Below are 19827 nucleotides of genomic sequence, written 5' to 3'. Positions count from 1 at the left end.
TATGTAGTGCTATTGCTCTTCAGATATGTATCTCCTAGAATAATTCCTCATGGTAGCCTCTACAGTAGGAATTAATTTCCCCAGGTCACAGATGAGGAAGCAGGTTGAGAGATGTTAGGTTACTTGACTGAGATCACATAGCTGGTAAGTTAGTAGAGCTGGGATTTTAATCAGGCTTCCCGTGGTCTTCCAAAAATGAGTGTTGAGTTCTTGGCAGGTAGCTTCCAGATGCTCAGGAGCACCTCCATTGATGAAGAACATGCTCCTTTCCAGGTACTTGAGCTCCTATTCTTATATACAGTGGTGGCAAATGTAGGTTTAAAGTTGTAAGTACACGAAACAGAGTTTATTCTTGTATTATTTATTTATTTATTTATTTTATTATTATTTCTTATTATTAACTTACTTTTGCCCTGTATTTTAGGTAAGGCCTTTATTACACCAAATGCTAAGTTAATTCAGAACAAAGAGAGGTGAAGGGTATAAAAGTAGTTATTCTGGACAAGTCATCTGGAAGAGGCAGGGAGTCTCTCCTTGCCTAATCTCCAGAGGGGGTGAATCAGAAGAAAACAGCAGTAGGGTGTAGCAGAAGAGGGTTCACAGGCAAAAGGAAGGAAGCTGGAAGAGTCTCTAGTGATTCACCTTTACCATGGAGAGGGTTCCGTAGCCATGCCAGTCACCTTCCAGCCCACGGCTCAGAGATCATTGAATTAAACAAAAGTGGCAAGGGTTCCTTTGAACACTTGTGATGATAACCCAGTTCCTACCTGACATCATTTTCCAGTGCCCTACAATCTTCTTCTCCCAGGCATTTTTTCATGAGCTCTAACTCAAATATAAGTGAGAGGGCCAGGAAGTGAGAACCTCAAGGCCTTCACCTTGGCCTTGATCTCTTTCCTGGAATATTAGAACATTATGCTCCACATATGCTTTTCCAACTTCATTTTCTCCATTTGTGCAAACGGGACTGAAGCAAGATGAACTTTAAGGTCATTGTGTTGTGTAGCTACAGTGATAGAATACAAGTTTCTTGATTCAATTATTTAAAGGCTGAATGGAAGAAGAAAAGAGAAAGAAGAAAGCAAGGCTGTCTCATTTATGGCTGGATTATTCAGCTCTCCATTTTCTCCACACCAAAGAAAGAGCACTAAAAGCATGGGCACGCCTAAAACAATTTCTTACCTAAATGTACCTGTCTTCTGAGTACAGCCTTATTCATGCATTTTGCACAGCAATATATGTAGACAATCACATGCTCAGTCAAACACAGTGTGCTCATTCATAGAATGGACCAGTTTTACATATATCATTTCCCAAGGTCCCACACCCTACTCAGATTTTTCTCTCCTTGACCCTTTGGCCACCACCAAAGCTAAAATCCCCTCAAGATATGTTTGGGTCAGGCTGAATGATTAAAACTCAGGAAGGGAAATAACACAGAAGAGAAAATAGAAAACACATGGAAGACAGGATGATGAGACAGAAAGGGACAGGTGACTTGTTCAATATGACACAGCCACAGTTGGCACTGAGATGGGAAAGCAGGCATCCTGGTCCAGGGCTCCTCCTTTCTTCCTGCCTCTGTCTCTCTGGTTATGAATAGGTGATGCAAGGGTTTGAAGGAGTATTGCAGCTTAAGGTAAAGGATATAAATGGGTTCTTTCCAGAGGGCCCAATTAGTCAGATATCTGTGTCCCAACTAGCAACTAGAACACAGTCACATTTCATTCTATTAGAAACCAGTGTAGGAAAGATACATTTCTCTCTCTCTCTCTCTCTCTCTCTCTCTCTCTCTCTCTCTCTCTCCTCTACTCTCTAATGTCTACTTCTTATTTTTTCTTTCCTCTTCATCCTCATCTCCTCTCGCCTCTAAGGTCCCCTTCTTAAATTTTCTTACAAATCTCCCTTCTTTTTCAAATTCTCAATCAATGGCTGTCTAGTGGATAAGAGAAAAAAATGAGAAAGTACATGTAAGTGAAGGAAGATCAGGGAATATAGAGAATATAGATAATGGACAAATAGAAGGGGTAGAGATGTGTAGGAGCTCAGTACTATCATTTGACCAAATTTAGTCTCCATATTTGCTTACAGTCAGTGGTTCCACTCCTAATTATTAAAATTCGCTTATCTCCTCTTTCTTCCATGTACCTTTGATTTCTATAAGAAAGTATACTTCATATGCAATCATCTCTTAATAACTTTATCAAATTACATATTATGGCCAAATCAGCCTGACATCTAACATTGGCCAATTCTGCATGACCTCACCTGGTTCTGCCAGCATCCATACTGGACACCTAAGGCAAGAATGGAATCCTAGTACTAACATTAGCCTAGGAATGTTATGGCGGTAGCAGACTACAAGAGATTCAACTCCTCAAATGTGATTTGCTGTTCCTGGTTAGAACCCAGTTTCTGAGCCTCATCTATGAGTAACCATGGGCTCAGTGACTTGAAAAACCCATCCAAAATCTCACTGCTTTCCTTTCTCTTCTCCTCAGACCCGATCTTTCCATCTTGAAAAGTAGCCACATTTTAGTCTTTCATCCAATCTTCCTGAACTTTAATAATTATATTACTCTTATATTGTCAGATGATTCAGAAGAAAATAAAGGCAGAAGAAAATTCACGGGCAGAAAGAAGAAAGCTCTAAGAGTTCCTAGCCCTCATCTTTACCATGGAGAGGATTCTACAACCATGATATCATTGAGACACAAATGTAAAGGACTCCCTAGAAACAAATGTAAAGGAGCCCTGGTAAAGATAACTTCACTTCCTGCCTTGCATCATTTCCTACTGCTCTACAATCTTCTCATCCTGGATGTTTTTCATGTTGTATAATCCAAATATTTCCTGCTGCTATTTCCATTTCAGCCATAGCATAAGAATAAATCCCAATGCCTTCACCTGTCAAGACTTCCTATGGCTAAGGGTAAGACAGTAAGATCTTCTATACTACCTAACCTTGACCTGGCCATGCAATTCACAAACTACAGCCATCAGAACCCAAACTCCTTCCTGCTTGTGGGAATTCCTGGCCTGGAGGCATCCCACTTTTGGATTGCATTTCCCTTCTGCTCCATGTATACCCTGGCAGTGCTTGGCAACATGGTGTTGCTGCTGGTGGTGCGCTCAGAGCCTGCACTGCACCAGCCCATGTACCTGTTCCTATGCATGCTGTCCGTCATTGATCTGGTGCTCTGCACTTCTACTGTGCCCAAGCTCCTGGCACTTTTTTGGGCAAATGCTGCTGAGATTGCCTTTGAAGCCTGTGCCGCTCAGATGTTCTTTATCCATGGCTTCTCAGCTGTAGAATCTGGTATCCTGCTAGCAATGGCCTTTGACCGTTACTTGGCCATCTGCCGGCCACTACACTATGGGTCATTTCTGCCGCCAGAGGCTGTGGGCAAGCTGGGGGCTGCTGCTGTGTTTCGTGGCTTGGGGCTCATGACTCCACTCACCTGCTTGCTGGCAAGGCTGAGCTACTGTAGCCGAGTGGTGGCCCACTCCTACTGTGAACACATGGCTGTGGTGAAGCTGGCTTGTGGGGGCACACAGCCAAACAACATCTATGGCATCACTGCTGCCACACTGGTGGTGGGCACTGACTCCATCTGCATTGCTGTCTCCTATGCACTCATCCTCCGGGCTGTGCTAGGCCTCTCCTCTAAGGAGGCAAGGGCTAAGACCTTTGGCACCTGTGGCTCCCACCTTGGTGTCATTCTTCTCTTCTATACACCGGGGCTCTTCTCATTCTACACACAGCGCTTTGGCCAGCATGTGCCCCAGCACATCCACATCCTCCTGGCTGACCTCTACCTCGTTGTGCCACCCATGCTCAACCCCATCATCTATGGCATGAAGACCAAACAGATCCGGGATGGGGCTCTCCGACTGCTGAAGTGGGGCACTGCACCATCATAAAGTCTTCAGCCCCACCCTGGAACCCTATCCTCTTCCCTTAATCCTTGGGAAAGAATGTTTAAGAGACCAGTGAAACTTAAATGTCAAACTCTGTCTTCCTAGCACTGGAAATTGCTGATATCAAGGATGTTACTCTAAATAAAGCTACTGTTCAGTGACTTTTTTAGTTGCAGTCTTCATGGCTTTGTAATACAAGAAGAATTACACCTTGTGGTCAGGATCATTGCACTCTCTCCTCCTTTCATTTTGGTCCAACTGATCCATTATAACATGTTCTGTTCTGTTCTCATCTCTTCAATCCCACCTGTTCTCCTCACCTGAGGGTCAATTTTAGGATCCTCTTTTGGTCCTTTCTGACACCTGCTCTTTATGCATTCTTCCAGCGGGATTAGGGGTCTAAGCCTTTCTCAGGACATCACTTTTCTCTATTTTGTAACTACAATAGACCTAGGACCAACATTATATACTATTGAGAAGAGTAATTAGATAGGCTTACATAAGTTATTGCTACTAATAAATTCTTTCTATTTATTTATTTATTTATTTATTTATTATATTTTTTATTGATTATGGTATCACCTAATTGTCCTCATCCCCCATTCTCACCCCAAACCCCTCCCCACATATGTCCCCACCCCCCTGTTGTCCATGACCACTGGTTAGGCTTATATGCATGCGCACTCAAGTCCTTTGGTTGATCTCTTCCCCTTTCCCCCACCCTCCCCTACCTTCCCTCTGAGGTTTGATAGTCTGATCAATGCTTCCCTGTCTCCGGGTCTGTCCCTGTTCATCAGTTTATGTGGTTGATTATTTCCCCTAGAGGCATGAGATCATGTGATACAAGAAATACACTTATAAGAACCGAAAATGAGACAAGCCATAATGGTTATGCTGAGAGGCAAATGAATCAGTCTGTAGTGAGTTTCTTTCTGGGCCAACAGTTCTTTTGAGTCCTAATTTCAATGTCAAACGGTTCCTTATGTGTACATGTCAGCAATGATATTTCAGTTCTGGATGGTGGACAAATGGTGGTGATGCAGGTCCGACCCTCTCTGGTTTGGTCCTGGGCATCCTTCAGCGACGCACAGCTGCTGTCTGCTAGTATGGCAAGGCGTTGTCAGCGTCTTCCATCTCTGGACTGTTTCTCTTCTGTCTTCATGGCTGGAGCAGTCCTGTCAATTCCTCTCTGTTGCAGGAATCCACATGGTCCTGGAGTTGTTTTCTGAAAATATTCAAACATATTCTTGACCAAAAGTTAATAAAGGAATATTTTCTATAAATTTGACTTGGGATCCTTTTTCATTTTTTGCCCAAATGATTTTCCTCTGGCTTGTTTTGATACCATGTGTGTTTTTCATGAGTGTCTTGTTGTTAGCATTACAAATGAAAGTTAATTTTCAAAAGTAAAAATTTTCTAGATGTAATTTACTTACAGGATATTTTTCCTTACATGATATTCTTCTACTATCACCCCCTTTTTTATTTAAATATTAGGAGGCTTTTGGAAATTTTATAATGTAGTCTTAATAGCTTTTACATTTTAATTTTTTGCACTAAAATATGATGGCTTTAGGTTCATTACATGTTATACAATTTTACCATGAGATGAACTGCCAATTAAAAATTTTTGTTAATACTTTAGGAACAGCTTTTTGTACATTACAATCAAATTTTCTAGAATATTCGCTTGTTTCAATTAGCCAATTTAAATTACTCTGAAAACTTGACTACTATTCTACAGTCAAACTCAACACTCTAACAACAATCTTATTTTACCCTGTATATATTAGTGGAAAGGATTATTTGCCTTCTTGAGTAGGCCCTGAGCATTTCTGGTACTAGGCTGGATTTGGATATCAAAAACCCGCTTCCCCTCACCATGGGTACAAGACATCTCAAACAAGTCTTGTTGCAGTGAGAGGACAGCTGCTGTCATCCAAGTCTCTGTCTGTTACCTGGGTCACGATTTGAGCTGTGCATGGGAAGCGAAGCAGCCATGGGGGCAGGAGACCTCCCTCAGAAGGGGTGAAAGTTCAGGCCCCTGAAAAGTTGGGGGGGTAAGGGTCTGTGCCCCACCTCTGTTGACCCCCAAGTTTTCTCCTGATGTCCCCTCTGCAACTGTGCCTGTCTTAGGTTGTTCCTTCCCTGAAGAATCTTACCCGTCTCTGGCTAACCAGCCATCCTCCGGGGCCAAGCAGGGTGATGTGAGGTTCAGTTCTGTCTCCTTGGTAATCTATGCCCCCGTGGCCTCCATGCCCAGCACCTGCCTTGGGATCCCCTCACCGGCTGGAGAGGCCCCGGCACTGATCACATATCTTGGGGAACCCAGGTTTCTTCTCCAGGGATGGCCCAGCTCACCCCACTGGGTGAGAGACATATCCATAGTACCAGCCACCACGATGCTTTAACCTCGGCATGAACTGAAAACTCAGGCAACAGCTGTGGGTAACTGGACCGTGAGAAGAGGGTCTCTCTTGGCCAAAAGGGCAAGAGGAGCCAATATAGAATGCTCAACTGCCTTCCCAGGGGGCCCTCTACACAGTGGAAGGAATTAAATCCTTTCATGTCATTTTTAAATTGCTGCCAGACATTCAAAGAATTGGTTTGTAAGTTTGTTTGGGATAATTGTACATTATCCTGTTGTAATTCTAAAATATCAAGAGATGTGTTACCTTTGTCTCTGAGCACCAAAAAGATGATTTTTTTATTGACTCCCAAGGGTGCGAGGTACTATTATATGTAATGGGGGTAACACAAATCTGGGGAAAATTATAATGACATTGTAGAATAATATCATGTAAGGATATTCTTTGCTCCAGGCCATGGCCATTCCATTTCAAACTGGCTGTCAATTTCTTTTTGTATAGAAAAGGTCTTAGTTACATTTCCTGCACCTCTCCCAGGAGCAAGTAGTGATAGTCCCTTCCTTTGGTGTCTACGCAAACCAGAAACCTCTCTTCAATTTTATACACAAAGGAACAGTGGTTTGATTTTGTGATATACAGAAGGGAAGCTGGGTGGCGACCCCTGTGTAATTATACTTCCTTGCCCCACCCATGGTCCTCCTGGATAACCAAGGTGTTTGGTATCATTGGTGCTAATAAATTCTTTGAAGCAATGGGGAGCAATGAGTAAGATGAATTACCTAGGCCATCTCAAAATCATAAAACAGATACTAAATGTCCTGGTGACTGGAATCAGAAGAATGTCCTTGTGAAGTAAAGTAGGACAGCCTACATTCAGTTTTGCCAAGAAATGGAGACATTTGCCAAAGTCATAAGTGGTATACAGAGTTCTGACCCACCCCAGAATACAAGGTCAGAAGAGGAAAAGACAGCAAAAGGAAGAAACTGATGAACTAAAAATCTGTATAGAGATTTTATTATGTTGCTACAAAGTTTCTCAACTGAGGTTCACAGATCTCTGGTTTTCTCTGTAGGGGAAGACTAAGAAGCACACCATACTTATACAGTCTACAATCTTCTTTGCATGTGAGTTATTTTCTCTAGAGCCAGGTATTGTACTTCTCCACTTACACTATTCTAATATATAACCTGGTTTGGAAGCAATAACCAATGATAAGTGGATCTTGAAGAAAACACGAATGTTCTTGCAAAGCACCAGCTTGGGGTGAGGCAGAGAAAAACTGTTCTCTCTGGCAAGGTAAGGAAGGTGCTTCTGCCAGCCTGAAGAGTTCAGAAAAATATTGAAGATTCAGTAGCTTGGGCTCATCCACCAAAATTTCTCATTTCTTGCTCTTAAAGACCCACACTTTTTCTGTCAGGGAATTTACTTTGACATAGATGACCTGTTGATACTAAACATTCAGTGTTCTTCATATTTCTGCCACCCTTAAAATCATACTTGATACATAGCTACCTAATACATAATGGTAATAATAATAAATGCTCCCATCTATTGAGCTCAATAAAAATTATACAATTATCTGCATTTACCATTTGCCAGGAATTCAGTCTTTCCTTTACTCATTCATTTATTTTATACATAAAGGGCTTACAATATTTCAGCCCATTTGCATGGGTTAGACAAGTCAGGAGAAACAATGCCTTCTGGTGCTTGCAATGAATAAGGAAAACTGGCATTGATCTAATAACTACACAAGAACACCTAAAATTGGTTCTCTCTGCTGGATTTAGTGCTCTATATACATTATATGGTTGAATCTTTATAACTTCTCTGTGAGGCAGGTATTCACTTTATAAAGATGAGGAAATGGCCCTAGCTGGTTTGACTCAGTGGATAGAGCGTTGGCCTGTGGACTGAAGGGTCCTGGGCTCAATTCTGGTCAAGGGCGTATGCCCAGGTTGTGGGTTCCATCCCCAGTAGGGGGTGTACAGGAGGCAGCCAATCAATTATTCTCTCTCATCATTGTTGTTTCTATCTCTCTCTCCCACTTCCTTCCTCTCTGAAATCAATAAAAATATATTTTAAAAAAGTAAAGATAAGGAAATGGAATTTCAGAGAAGATGAAATAAACTAAAAGTCACACAGCTGATATAGGTCAAAGGTAAAATTTTGCTTAACACAGGTTTTCTGCATGGATGAGTGAAAGAGTCTGATTAACTTGAAGATTAAGAGCAGGAGCCTTAGATTCATGTACATAGACACTTTTTAAAACTAATGCCAAAATCTAAAAGCCACTGTATATCATGTCCTGATAATCTTTAAACTGACTGAACTGATAGTAAAACTTTTTAGAGACCATCTCAGAACGCCCCCTTGTGTCAGGCTCAGATACTAGTTATTGGGTCTGTGAGCAGAGGAAGGCATTATGGGACATACTGATGCATCTGTACCCTGAAGATAAAGTTGTGAGCAGATGGACCCCAGATGCCTGCCCCTTGAGGTCAGTGAAGCTGTGGAATAACTAACAGTAAGGTGGTAGGAGTTAAGGGTAGGAGAAGGCTCCAAGCTCAGAGCTGCTGTTGAGAAAGGACAAAACCAACAAAGCCAAACAACCCCCACAAATCTATACTGGGTGTCTCACATCTAAGCTTAATTCTGCTAACCCTCTAAAGAGGAAATTTCCAGCCTCTGGGCCTGTATTCAATGTTTTTTGTTTTGTTTTCACTTCCCAAGGGTGCTTGTGGTCCCAAATGCCATCATGTCAGCCAAGGGTTTCTGGTAGAGATTGGTAGGACCCTCAGTGAGAGGGACATGCTGGTTCCCTGGTCAGAACCTTTTTGTTACTGGGATGGTATGTGAAGTTGACAGAGGGACCTGGATAAGGCAGTTGCTTGTTTAGTCCAAGATTTATGGCCCTGAGGAGCTGTCTTTTCTAATTACCTCATCTTCAAAGTGGCTAGTTAGATTGGATTTACTGAAAACTTGGTTGGCTAATATTAGACACTAGAGGCCAGGTGCACGAATTTGTGCATGGAGGGTTGCAGGGAGGGGGAGAGAGGGACCGCGGGCGGTAGGCCGCCAGCTCTGAGGAGGGAGCCAGCCCTCAGCTCCCCTGAGAAAGGGGTCACATCCACCGCCACCCACCCCCGGTTCCCCATCCAAGCCCGAGGCCCAAAGGCCCCAGTGGGGTCGGGAGAGGAGGCAATGGTCGCCGGGCTGGGCACAGAAGAAACGGATGCTGGACGCCGACACTGCCCTGCCACTGTGTGCTTCCCCGCCTCCCCATCTCCTCCTTCCCTTGCCACTGCACTGCCACCTTGGTGGGTGGGCAGCTCCCGGGAAAGGGCGAAGAAGAGGCAGTTCCCTGCTTCCCCCACTCCTCCTTTCCTCACCGCTGGCCCCAGGGAAGGGAGAGGATGGAAGTGAGACAAACCCTTGTGTCGAGGGCTGACTTTCAATAGATTGCAGTGAGGGAGCTGCTCTGCTATGTACAAAACCCAAACCCAGAAGCAGGTCTTCTACAAATGGTTTAGCACCAGGGGCTGATGGGGGCTGGTGGCTGGGGGTGGGGGAGGGAAGGGAGGAGCCAAAGGCAGTGGGCTGGCCACAGGAGGTTGGTTGTGTGAGCTTCTGTGTTGAGCGTCTGCCCCCTGGTGGTCAGTGCACGTCATAGTGACTGGTCGACAGGTCGTTCTGGTTGTTCTGGTCATTCCAGTTGTTTGGTCCTAACGGTCGCTTAGGCTTTTATGTATATAGATAATATTCTAAAGAGGTAACTCTGAACTCACCATCTGTTGTCCTTGCTTCTTGGGCTCTAGGGGCAGGATCAGTGACCTTCAGATACACAGGGTTGGCAATAGCCTCTTTCTAAAGTCCTGTGAGTTACTATAGATACAGTAATGCATGCTTTGGTTGCTAATGTAAATACATCTAATAGGGGAAACAACCTTTCCAACTAAACTTGAGTGGTTGTTTTTACCAGGAATATTCCTATTTCAATTCTTCAAGAAATGTTTTATGTTCTTTAGGACTGAGCAGGCCAAGGGTAATGCTAGTGATGAAGTGAGACATCCTTCAGTTTCTAGGTAAAAGTCCTCCTCAAAGTCTGGAAGCAGCTTTGGACAAAGCTTCACACACAAAAATTAGCTCCTTGCTGAGCTGCACCCTTAGAAACAGACTTCTTGACCATATAAATCTTACCTTGTCCCCAAAGTCTCTGACATCCAACCTCACTTCATTCCATTGAAGTTTACCAACTGCTTGTTATCCCCACAGTCTTTAGCCATTCAGACCTCCCAGTCCTCTCCCTCCCTGAGAATCAGTTGTCAAAGATCTTTTTCTCCTTCATCTTCTCTACTCATTTATTTAACAACTAGTGGCCTGGTGCACGAAATTCGTGCACGGGCGGGGGGCCTCAGCCCAGCCTGTACCCTCTCCAATCTGGGACCCCTCGAAGGATGTCCTACTGCCAGTTTACAGGGATCGGGCCTAAACTGGCAGTCTGACATCCCTCTCTCAATCCAGGACTGCTGGCTCATAACCGCTCACCTGCCTGCCTGCCTGATTGCCCCTAATCACTCTGCCTGCCAGCCTGCTCGCCCCCAACTGCCCCCCGTGCCAGTGTGCTCGCCCCCAACTGCTCCCCCCTGCTGGCCTGCTCGCCCCCTCCTTCCCTTCCCACTGGCCTGCTTATCCCCAACTGCCCCCATGCTGGCCTGCTCACTCTAAACTGCCCCCCCCTGCTGTCATGATCACCCCCAACTGACCCCCCACTGACAGCCTCCTTACCCACAACTGGCCTCCCTGCTTGTCTGCTCACCCACAACTGCCCCCCCTCACCAGCCTGATCACCCCCAAACAACCCCCCCACCAGCCTGATCACCCACAACAGCCCCCCCACCAGCCTGATCACCCACAACTGCCCTCCCCTCTTGGCCTCTAATCATCTCTACCTCAGCCCCGCCACCATGGCTTTGTCTAGAATAACGTCCGGAAGGTCTCCTGGAAGGTCTCCCAGTCTAATTAGCATATTACCCTTTTATTAGTATAGATAGAGGCCTGGTGCACAGGTGGCAGCCAGCTGGTTTGCCCTGAAGGGTGTCCCGGATCAGGGTGGGAGTTCCCTTAGGGCATGGGGTGGCCTGGGCGAGGGGTCTGTGGTGGTTTTCAGGCTGGCCACACCCCCATGAGGTGAGAGTCCCTGCTGGGGGGGCGTGGCCAGCCTGGGTGAGGGGCTGAGAGCTGTTTTCAAGCTGGCCACACCCCCTTTAGGGTGGGGGTTCCCACTGGGGTGCCTGGCCAGCCTGGGTGAGGGATTGATGGCTATTTACAGGTTGACCATGCCCCCCAGCAGGGACCTTCACCCCATGGGGGCATAGCCAGCCTGGGTGAGGGGCTGAAGGCCGTTTTCAGGCTAGCCACACCCCATTCAGGATGGGGGTCCCTGCTGGGGTGCCTGGCCAGCCTGAGTGAGGGGCTGAGGGCTGTTTGCAGGCTGGCCACACCCCACAGAGGAGACTCTTACTCCATGGGGGTGTGGCCAGCATGGGTAAGGGGCTGAGGGCCATTTTCAGGCTGGCCACACCCCCCAGCAACCCAGGCTCCCAGCCCCTCCTTTTTTTTTCCAGCCCCTCCTTGAGTGGAGGACAGGGCAGACGGGAAGCTTGGCTTCCTCCATCGCCGGGGGCAACCCAAGCCTCCTGCTTGCTCCAGCTCCGTGGCCGCTGCCATCTGTGTTGGATTAACTTGCATACTCACTCCTGATTGGCTGTGGGCGTAGTGGAGGGATGGTCAATTTGCATGTTTCTTTTTTATTAGTGTAGATATATGTTAAGTACCTAGTAAATGGTAGGTGCTGTTCTTGAAGCTGGGGACACATCAGTGAACAAAATAGTCCCTAAATCCTGGGTTTCATGGAGCTTACATCCTAGCAGATCACCTGCATTGGACATGAGTGGCTATTCCACCTTTACCATTGATGCTTGAGAAACCAGCTCTATCCAGAAATTATACTGAATAGCTTTTTTAGGCTTGGCAGTGTCAAATTTTATCTCTAGTTCAAAATAGAGACACAGGGAGGCAAGTTGGAGCACTGTGTGAAAAAAATGAAGGGATACCACCATTTTTCCACCATCCAGAACTGAAATGTCATGGCTGACATGTACACATAAGGAACTGGTGGACATTGAAATTGGGTCTCAAAAGAACTGTTGGCCCAGAAAGAAACTCACTACAGACTGATTCATTTGCCTGTCAGCATAACCATTATTGCTTTTCTCATTTTCGGTTCTTATAAGTGTATTTCTAATAGCACATGATCTCACTCATCTAGGGGAAATAATGAACAACATAGACTGATGAACAAGACAGACCCAGAAACAAGGAGGCATGGATCAGACTGTTGGGCCTCAGAGGGAGGGTAGGGGTAAAGGGGAGAGATCAACCAAAGGACTTGTGTGCATGCATATGAGCCTAACCAGTGGTTAAGGACAACAGGAGGGTGGGGGAATGCATGGGGAGGAGTGTGGGATGGGAATGGGAGGATGAGGACAAATATGTGATACCTTAATCAATAAAGAAATTTTAAAAAATGAAGGGAGTGATAAGTACAGATTAGTAGTTACAAAATAGTCAGGGATATAAAGTACAGCATAAGGATTATAGTCAATAATATTATAATAACTATATATGGTGCCAGGTGGGTACTGGAAATATCAAAGGGATTACTCATAAAGTATATGATTGCCTAACCACTATCCTTTACACCTGAAGCTAATACAAAATAACATTGAATGTAAACGGTAATTGAAAAAAAGAAAAATAAATAGAGACACATGTGAAGAGAACCAGAAGAAAACTACCACTCCCTGAACTGCAAATAAGTGCTAGATAAATTCTGCATCTACCATGTTGTCCTGTGAGTTTTCCACTACCCACTCCCCTTTTCTACTTCTTGGTATGTGAGATGGTTTATATTAAATTTGGAAGAAGAAGGCCAGTGTTAAGGTAAATATAGTCTATTTATACATAATAGGAATACAGTTCTTCCTTAGGCTTAAAAAATAAATGTTTGGGGGGTGGAGGTGGTAATCCAGGTGGAAAAGGAGAGAGGTACCTGCACAAAAAGATATGCACATGCATCCTCACAATTAGTGTGGTTAAGTCCCCCTGACAAGGAGAAGTTACAGTATATATGAGTCTGAAATAGTTCAGCTCTAATCAGATAAAGCAATTAGAAGATTATCAAGATGATACTTCGATGTATTTTCCAATGGTCTCAGTCGCCAAAAACTATAATTATAGAAGCTGATTGTGCCACACAAAGGGCTCAATAGTTGGAGCTGATTCATTAAAAACCCCTAAAATTTAAATCTTCACTATTAATCTTCCTCCACCCCAAGGCCTGGGTTGACCTGGGTCCTTTTGCTGTTCTAGGAAACATCAATCCTTTTTTCCCGGAAGCGCTTTAGGAGGCCCTGGCGGATCTGCTTAGACTTGATGCAGTAAACAATGGGGTTCATGAAGGGCGGGACCAAGAAGTGCAGGTTAGCCATGAGCACTGCCAGAGCAGGGTAGCTATGCTTCTCTACTCGGTGCAATACAGATAGCCCCAGTTTGGGCAAATAAAAGATGAGAACAATGCAGAGGTGTGAGACACACGTGTTGAGTGCCTTGAGACGTTCCCCAGGTGATGCAAGGCCTAGCACGGTCCTTAGGATCAGGGTGTAGGAGAGCACAATAAGGCAGGAGTCAAGGCCCAGTGAGAGGAGTATGGAGACCAGGCCAACCAAGCTATTGATCTGGGTGTCTGAGCAGGCCAGTCCTACAAGGTCACAGTGCAGGCAGTAGCAGTGAGAGAGTACACTAATCTGGGGAAAGAGCAGATGCCACAGGAGTATGGGTCCTGGGAGGTTGAGCACGACAGCCCTCACCAGGATGGCAGCCCCCACTTTGGCCATGGCTGAATGGGTAAGAATTGTGGCATAGTGCAGAGGGTCTCGGATGGCAACAATACGATCAAAGGCCATGGCCAGCAGCACACCAGATTCCACATAGGTGAAGGCATGGATGAAGAACATCTGTGCAGCACAGAGATCAAAGGGCAGCTCACGAGCACCCAGCCAGAAGAGCCGCACCATAGTTGGGAAGGTGGAGGCACAGAGGCCCAGATCTGAGGCTGCCAACATGGATAGGAAGATGTACATGGGTTGTTGTAAGGCTGGGTCTGTGCGGATCAGGAAGAGGATGATACTGTTGCCCAGGATGGAAACCACACAGATAAGGTTGATGGGGATAGAAACCCAATGATGAGAAGCTTCCAGGCCTGGAAAGCCAGTGAGGAGGAAGGTAGAATGACCATAAGTGCTGGTGTTGCAGGAGAACATCATGATTCCAGGAAGGGATTGTGCAACCTACAAGTAAGAGGCATTCATTCATTTGATCATCCTAATATATAAAACCCTAGGGTCCATAACATCCACAACGACTGGAAGCTTGACCAACCAGAAGTCAGGACGACCCAGCACTAACTGCCTCAGCTGTGGGAGCCTGGAACCAGCACTGACTGCCAAGGGGGCTGCAGATAAGGCCTGGAGAGAGGCCTGGGGAGAGAGAAGCAGGGTCTGATCCGTAGCCTCAGTGACAGCTGTTGATCAGCATTTGCCTCTCTCTTTCGCTATGGGCCTGGCCAGCAGCCGTGCCTCTCTTTATCTCTGGCCTCGCTGGGGCTGCTGATCAGCCCTGCCTCTCTGATCAGGCCCATTGATAGGCCTGGAGACACTGACTGGCATAGAAACCAACCAATCAGAACCAAATCTGGGTGAAGTGCAAGGAGCCAATGGCTGCCTAGGAGGCAGAGCCTTTGACGCTGGCTGGCATAGAAACTGACCAATCAGAACCTAATCTGGGTGAACTGTGAAGGCAGAACCTAAGGTGGGGGCTGAGGAGGGGTTTTAAGGGCAACAGCTGTTTGGTGTAAGGTGTAAGAAAGTGGTTCAATTTTTTAATGACTGGTTTGGCAGTATAGTGCATATGGCTGGCTATCAGTCCAGATATAGGGATTATGTATTTTTGTCTGCCAAGAGCATCTCCTCCTGCTGAAAAAGCCCCCCCCCCCCCCATTTAAGCAATCCTATCCTATATAATCTATTTATACTACTAAAAGGGTAATATGCTAATTAGACCGGGTCAACCAGACATTCTCCGGATGTCCGAGTTCCCTCCGGACAAAGCCATGGTGGTGGGGGCCAAGGCAGAGGCCGTTAGGGGCAATCAGGCCAGCAGGAGAGGGCAGTTGGGGGCGAGATCAGGCTGGCAGGAGAGGGCAGTTAGGGGTGATCAGGCAGGTAGGCAGAAAGGTTAGGGGCAATCAGGCAGGCAGGCAGAGGGGTTAGGGGCAATCAGGCAGGCAGGCAGAGGCAGTTAGGAGCCAGTGGTCCCAGATTGCGGTCGGACATCCCCCAAGGGGTCCCCAATTGGAGAAGGTGCAGGCTGGGCTGACGGAACCCCTCCCCCCATGCACAAATTTCGTGCACCAGGCCACTAGTCACTTATAAAGTCCCTAAGTGTGGGCTGCAAAAGAAGAGTTGCTCCATAACCCTTTCTTAGTCCATGAAAGAAACCTCATTCCTCTTAGGAACTCCATTCCCTTCCATTTCCTGGCTAGTTTAATATTATCTTTGAATAAGTAGTATTGAATCAATTTTGAGTTGATCTATCTTAATTGCTTCAGCTACTCAATACCTATCTTCTCTTTTGCCTAAACAACCTCTTTTATTCACTTAAGCAATACCCAAAAGCTTGGTTCACAGGTCGACACTCAACCACTGAGCCACTAATTATTTATTCTGAGAAGACACTTATCTCTTCAAAGTGTCTTCTCAGATGAAATAATTAGTGGCTCAGTGGTTGAGTGTCGACCTGTGAACCAGGAGGTCACAGTTCGATTCTCAGTCAGGGCACATGCCCAGATTGTGGGCTTAGTCCCCAGTGTGGAGTGTGCAGGAAGCAGCCAATCAAAGATTCTCTCTCATCATTGATGTTTCTATCTCTCTCTCCCTCTCCCTTCCTCTGAAATCAATAAAAATGTATTTTAAAAAATAAAAAGGATAATAATATTCTTAGAGACAGGTTTTCCACAGTTTTATATACATGTTAACAAATATTCCAGAAAAGATACTCAAACAAATGGTGTATTTTCAAAACCATCTTCTGTGGAGGCTGGTTGGTTTTTCCTCTGGTACCATTATGCAACCAGCATTTTCTGTATTTCTTTTCTGGAAATGCTTTTGGGGCCCCTAACAGGCTCTTTGAATGTATTCAATGGTGACACATTTCTCTCCTATGAAGATGGGTTGAATTAGGAAAAGTAATCAAGAGTTCTTCAAAGCTAAGTCTGGTAAACTCAAATGCACTCAATTTTGTTAAACTCTCTCTTCCTCAATCCCACATCCACATCACTGGCTGCTTAAAGCTTGCACATTTTCTGCTGACTCTGCCTCTGAGACAGTTCTCTGGACACACTTAATCTGAAGGCACCTTCCTCTTACATATCTCTTTTTCATCTCTTTTACCATAAAAGCTGTTGTGATAGCCCCAAGTACTTTGTGACATTCCCAAGTACTTTGAAGTTCTCCTCAGTGTGGGCAGAATGGTGAGACTGACAGGTATCGAGGACACCACCTGAAGAATGAGGCAGAGAAGCATGAGCTCCAGAACCCCAAAGTGCGCTTGTCTGTTTCCATAGCAGTTAGGCTGCAGTCTCCACAAGTTCTCTCCTCATCAACAGGACTGCATCTCCATTTGTCTCCTAAGCATCTTCACACTGATTTTCATTGTAAATTAAATGTCCTACAGAACCACAAACTGTAATTCCCCTATTTTCTCCCCAAAGTTCACCTTCTAATACCTTTCAGGCTTTGCTTCCTTTCCTGTTATCCATGAAATTTCCAGGGGAAACACACACACACACACACACACACACACACACACACACACACACACACACACGCCTAGTATCTCTTTTCACCCTGTAACATATTCCCCATATCTATATTTGAAATATTCCCTCCTTTCACATCCCAGTTAACTAATGTAGCAAAAAATCACCATCATTTCCCTAGTATAACAGCCTCCTAACTGTCCTACTTTTGTCATTTTTGTCACTTTTTATTGTTCTAAATGTATCGTCCAAATTTCCATTTGAATCATGATCAGACTACTTGAGAAAAGGAAAGTGGACATTTAAACGAACATGTGCATAGGGAGGAAACACAGTGATCAGATTTGTTTTAGGAAGATGTCTCCTATAATATCTTTGTTCCATAACTCCCACAGGTCCCTTAGGCTGCAGGATCAAGTCTAAGTGAGATCATTAAAACAGGTCCATAAGGGGAAGGACCTTGTCCATCCTACATTTCTAACCTGCTCAGTTACCTCTCTCGTAAGCATTATAAACACTATTCAGAAGACATTTTTCTACTCACCAAATTTACCATATTTGATAATTCTTAAAATATCTCTTTTGTTGCAGTACAAAATACACACAGCAAAGCCTGCATATTATAATTGTAAAGCTTGATGAATGAATTACCTCAAAGCAACAAGCACTCAGATCAAGAAACAAAATATTGTCAGCCCCAGGGAACTCCTGTGACCCCTTCCAGTTACCCCTCCTCTCAGGGTTAATCACCATCCAGACTTCTAATACCACAGGTTAATTTTGCCTATTACAATCATGTAGGATATACTCTTTTCTATCTGCCTTCCTTCATTCAAATTTACGTCTGTTTGTTGAAGAAATGAATATATTATTTTATTATTTTTACCAGCACTATCTTACTAAACTGACTTTCTGTTATGTGTCAAGCACGGTACTAGGAAATGACAGATAGCAAAGGAAACTCACATAAGCCATCAAGATCATTTGAAGGCCAGTTTTTTTTCTCCCCTTTCTCCAACCCCATGTCTCTCTAAAGCAGATGCAGCATTTTGAGATCAGAGTGAGGTTACCTGCTGAAAGAAGTAGTTCTCAGAACCAGTCCCTTCATCCTCCAGATGCAATGGCCAAGTTACCTTCCACAACTCATCTTTACCCAAGACCCAAGAATGCTGCAGTGTCTGATACAAGGGAAAAGGCATTCTCCTCCCCCTGTTCTAATGCTGCAGGGGTGAGAAGGAGTTCAGCAAAATGTTGTGTTTTTGCCATGTTTCAGAATAATAATAAAAGGACAATAATACTGACCTCACAGAATGGTGTGGACATGGGAAAGACTACAAACTGTTTAGCACACAGTAGGCATTTATGAAAATGTGATGATAAGCAGAGATACCCTAAGATTTCACATCCATTATCTCATGAAGTCTCCCTCCTTCCCAAGTCGGTGAATGGCACCATCTCCTTTCTTTAGATGAGGAAACAGCCTGAGAGGTGTGGAAATCTGTCAATGGCCACATTAAGAGTAAGCATAAGAGACCAGCTTCAAGTGCAGTTCATTTGACTCCAAAGCTCATGTGTCTGTCCATTCCTCAGCACTCTCATCTCTAAAATCTTTAATGATAATACTTGTCTCTTGAGATCATTATAAAGATTAAATGAGAATACATGCAAAGCACTTAGAATAGTGCCTGGCACATAATACGCAATTAATGAATGTTAACTATTATGGGTTGTTTTAGTATTTACTACTTTATGAGGTGGGTATAATTATCATTTCCATTTTGCATATGGAAAAACTAAGGTACCAAGTAGTTGGATAACTTGCCTAAGATTGTGAAGTAAGAAAGTAGATGAGCCAGCGTTCAAATCTAAGCAGTCTAACTACGGAACCCACATTCTTCAGCACTGTGTTATGTTGCTTCTTTCTGCTAGCTATGATGATTATTAATATCACTAATGCTTAAAATTTTCATTCCCAAAGAAGATGAAATACAATTTCAGATTTATGCAATCTCATCTACCACCCCTACCTCCTCCCTCACCTCTTATATGCATCAATCCTTGAACTTCCCCATTGAAAAGTTCTAAGCTTATCAGAGGTCCATGTGTTAATTTGCCATCCCTACATTTCATAGTGCATGAGTTTAAATATAGACTCATGGCTTAAGAAAATCTTCCCTCTAAAAAAAAAAATCAAATCTCCTAAAGAGCAAAGGAGAAATATGATAAACCTACACCTGCAAAGGAAAACAATGAGAGGAAGAAACAGAGAGGGAGGAAGAAAGAGACAGAGAATCAGTGCAGAGCAGAACCTTCTCAGGGTGTGGGGAAAATTAAACCACACTCTCTGCCCCTCTACCATCTATTCATCCTGGTTCCAGAAGACCATGAATAGTGCAAAGACTGTGTCTTTCTCTGATCAGGGAAATCTGTCCCCAAAAGGTTCATGGCCAAACTAAGAGCCATTAAAAATAATACCTAGCTTAGAGAAGGTTGGAGACCCTTCTCCCACAAGAAGATTTCCATGGCAACCAGGCATTAGTCTCCAGTACTCAGGAGGATATTAGGCTGTAAGTCTCTGGACTTGCCAGCTGAGTCTT

The 19827-nt window shown here is 44.6% G+C and overlaps 2 protein-coding genes across 2 annotated transcripts; one reads left to right on the top strand and one right to left on the bottom strand.

The window, feature by feature from the left end:
• Nucleotides 1-2922: 2922 nt before the first annotated feature.
• On the top strand, nt 2923-4027 carry LOC103304333 (olfactory receptor 52P1-like). The gene has a single exon (XM_008161250.3). The coding sequence runs from the start codon at nt 2923-2925 to the stop codon at nt 3922-3924; it is 1002 nt and encodes a 333-aa protein (XP_008159472.2). The 3' UTR covers nt 3925-4027.
• Nucleotides 4028-13721: 9694 nt separating this feature from the next.
• LOC103304326 (olfactory receptor 51G2-like) lies at nt 13722-14675 on the bottom strand. The gene has a single exon (XM_008161242.2). It carries the CDS (start codon nt 14673-14675, stop codon nt 13722-13724), a length of 954 nt encoding a protein of 317 aa, XP_008159464.1.
• Between the last annotated feature and the right edge of the window lie 5152 nt (nt 14676-19827).

This window comes from Eptesicus fuscus, chromosome 13 (assembly GCF_027574615.1).
Source record: "Eptesicus fuscus isolate TK198812 chromosome 13, DD_ASM_mEF_20220401, whole genome shotgun sequence".
Classification (NCBI taxonomy): domain Eukaryota; kingdom Metazoa; phylum Chordata; class Mammalia; order Chiroptera; family Vespertilionidae; genus Eptesicus; species Eptesicus fuscus.
This window is presented reverse-complemented; position numbering and strand designations above follow the sequence as displayed.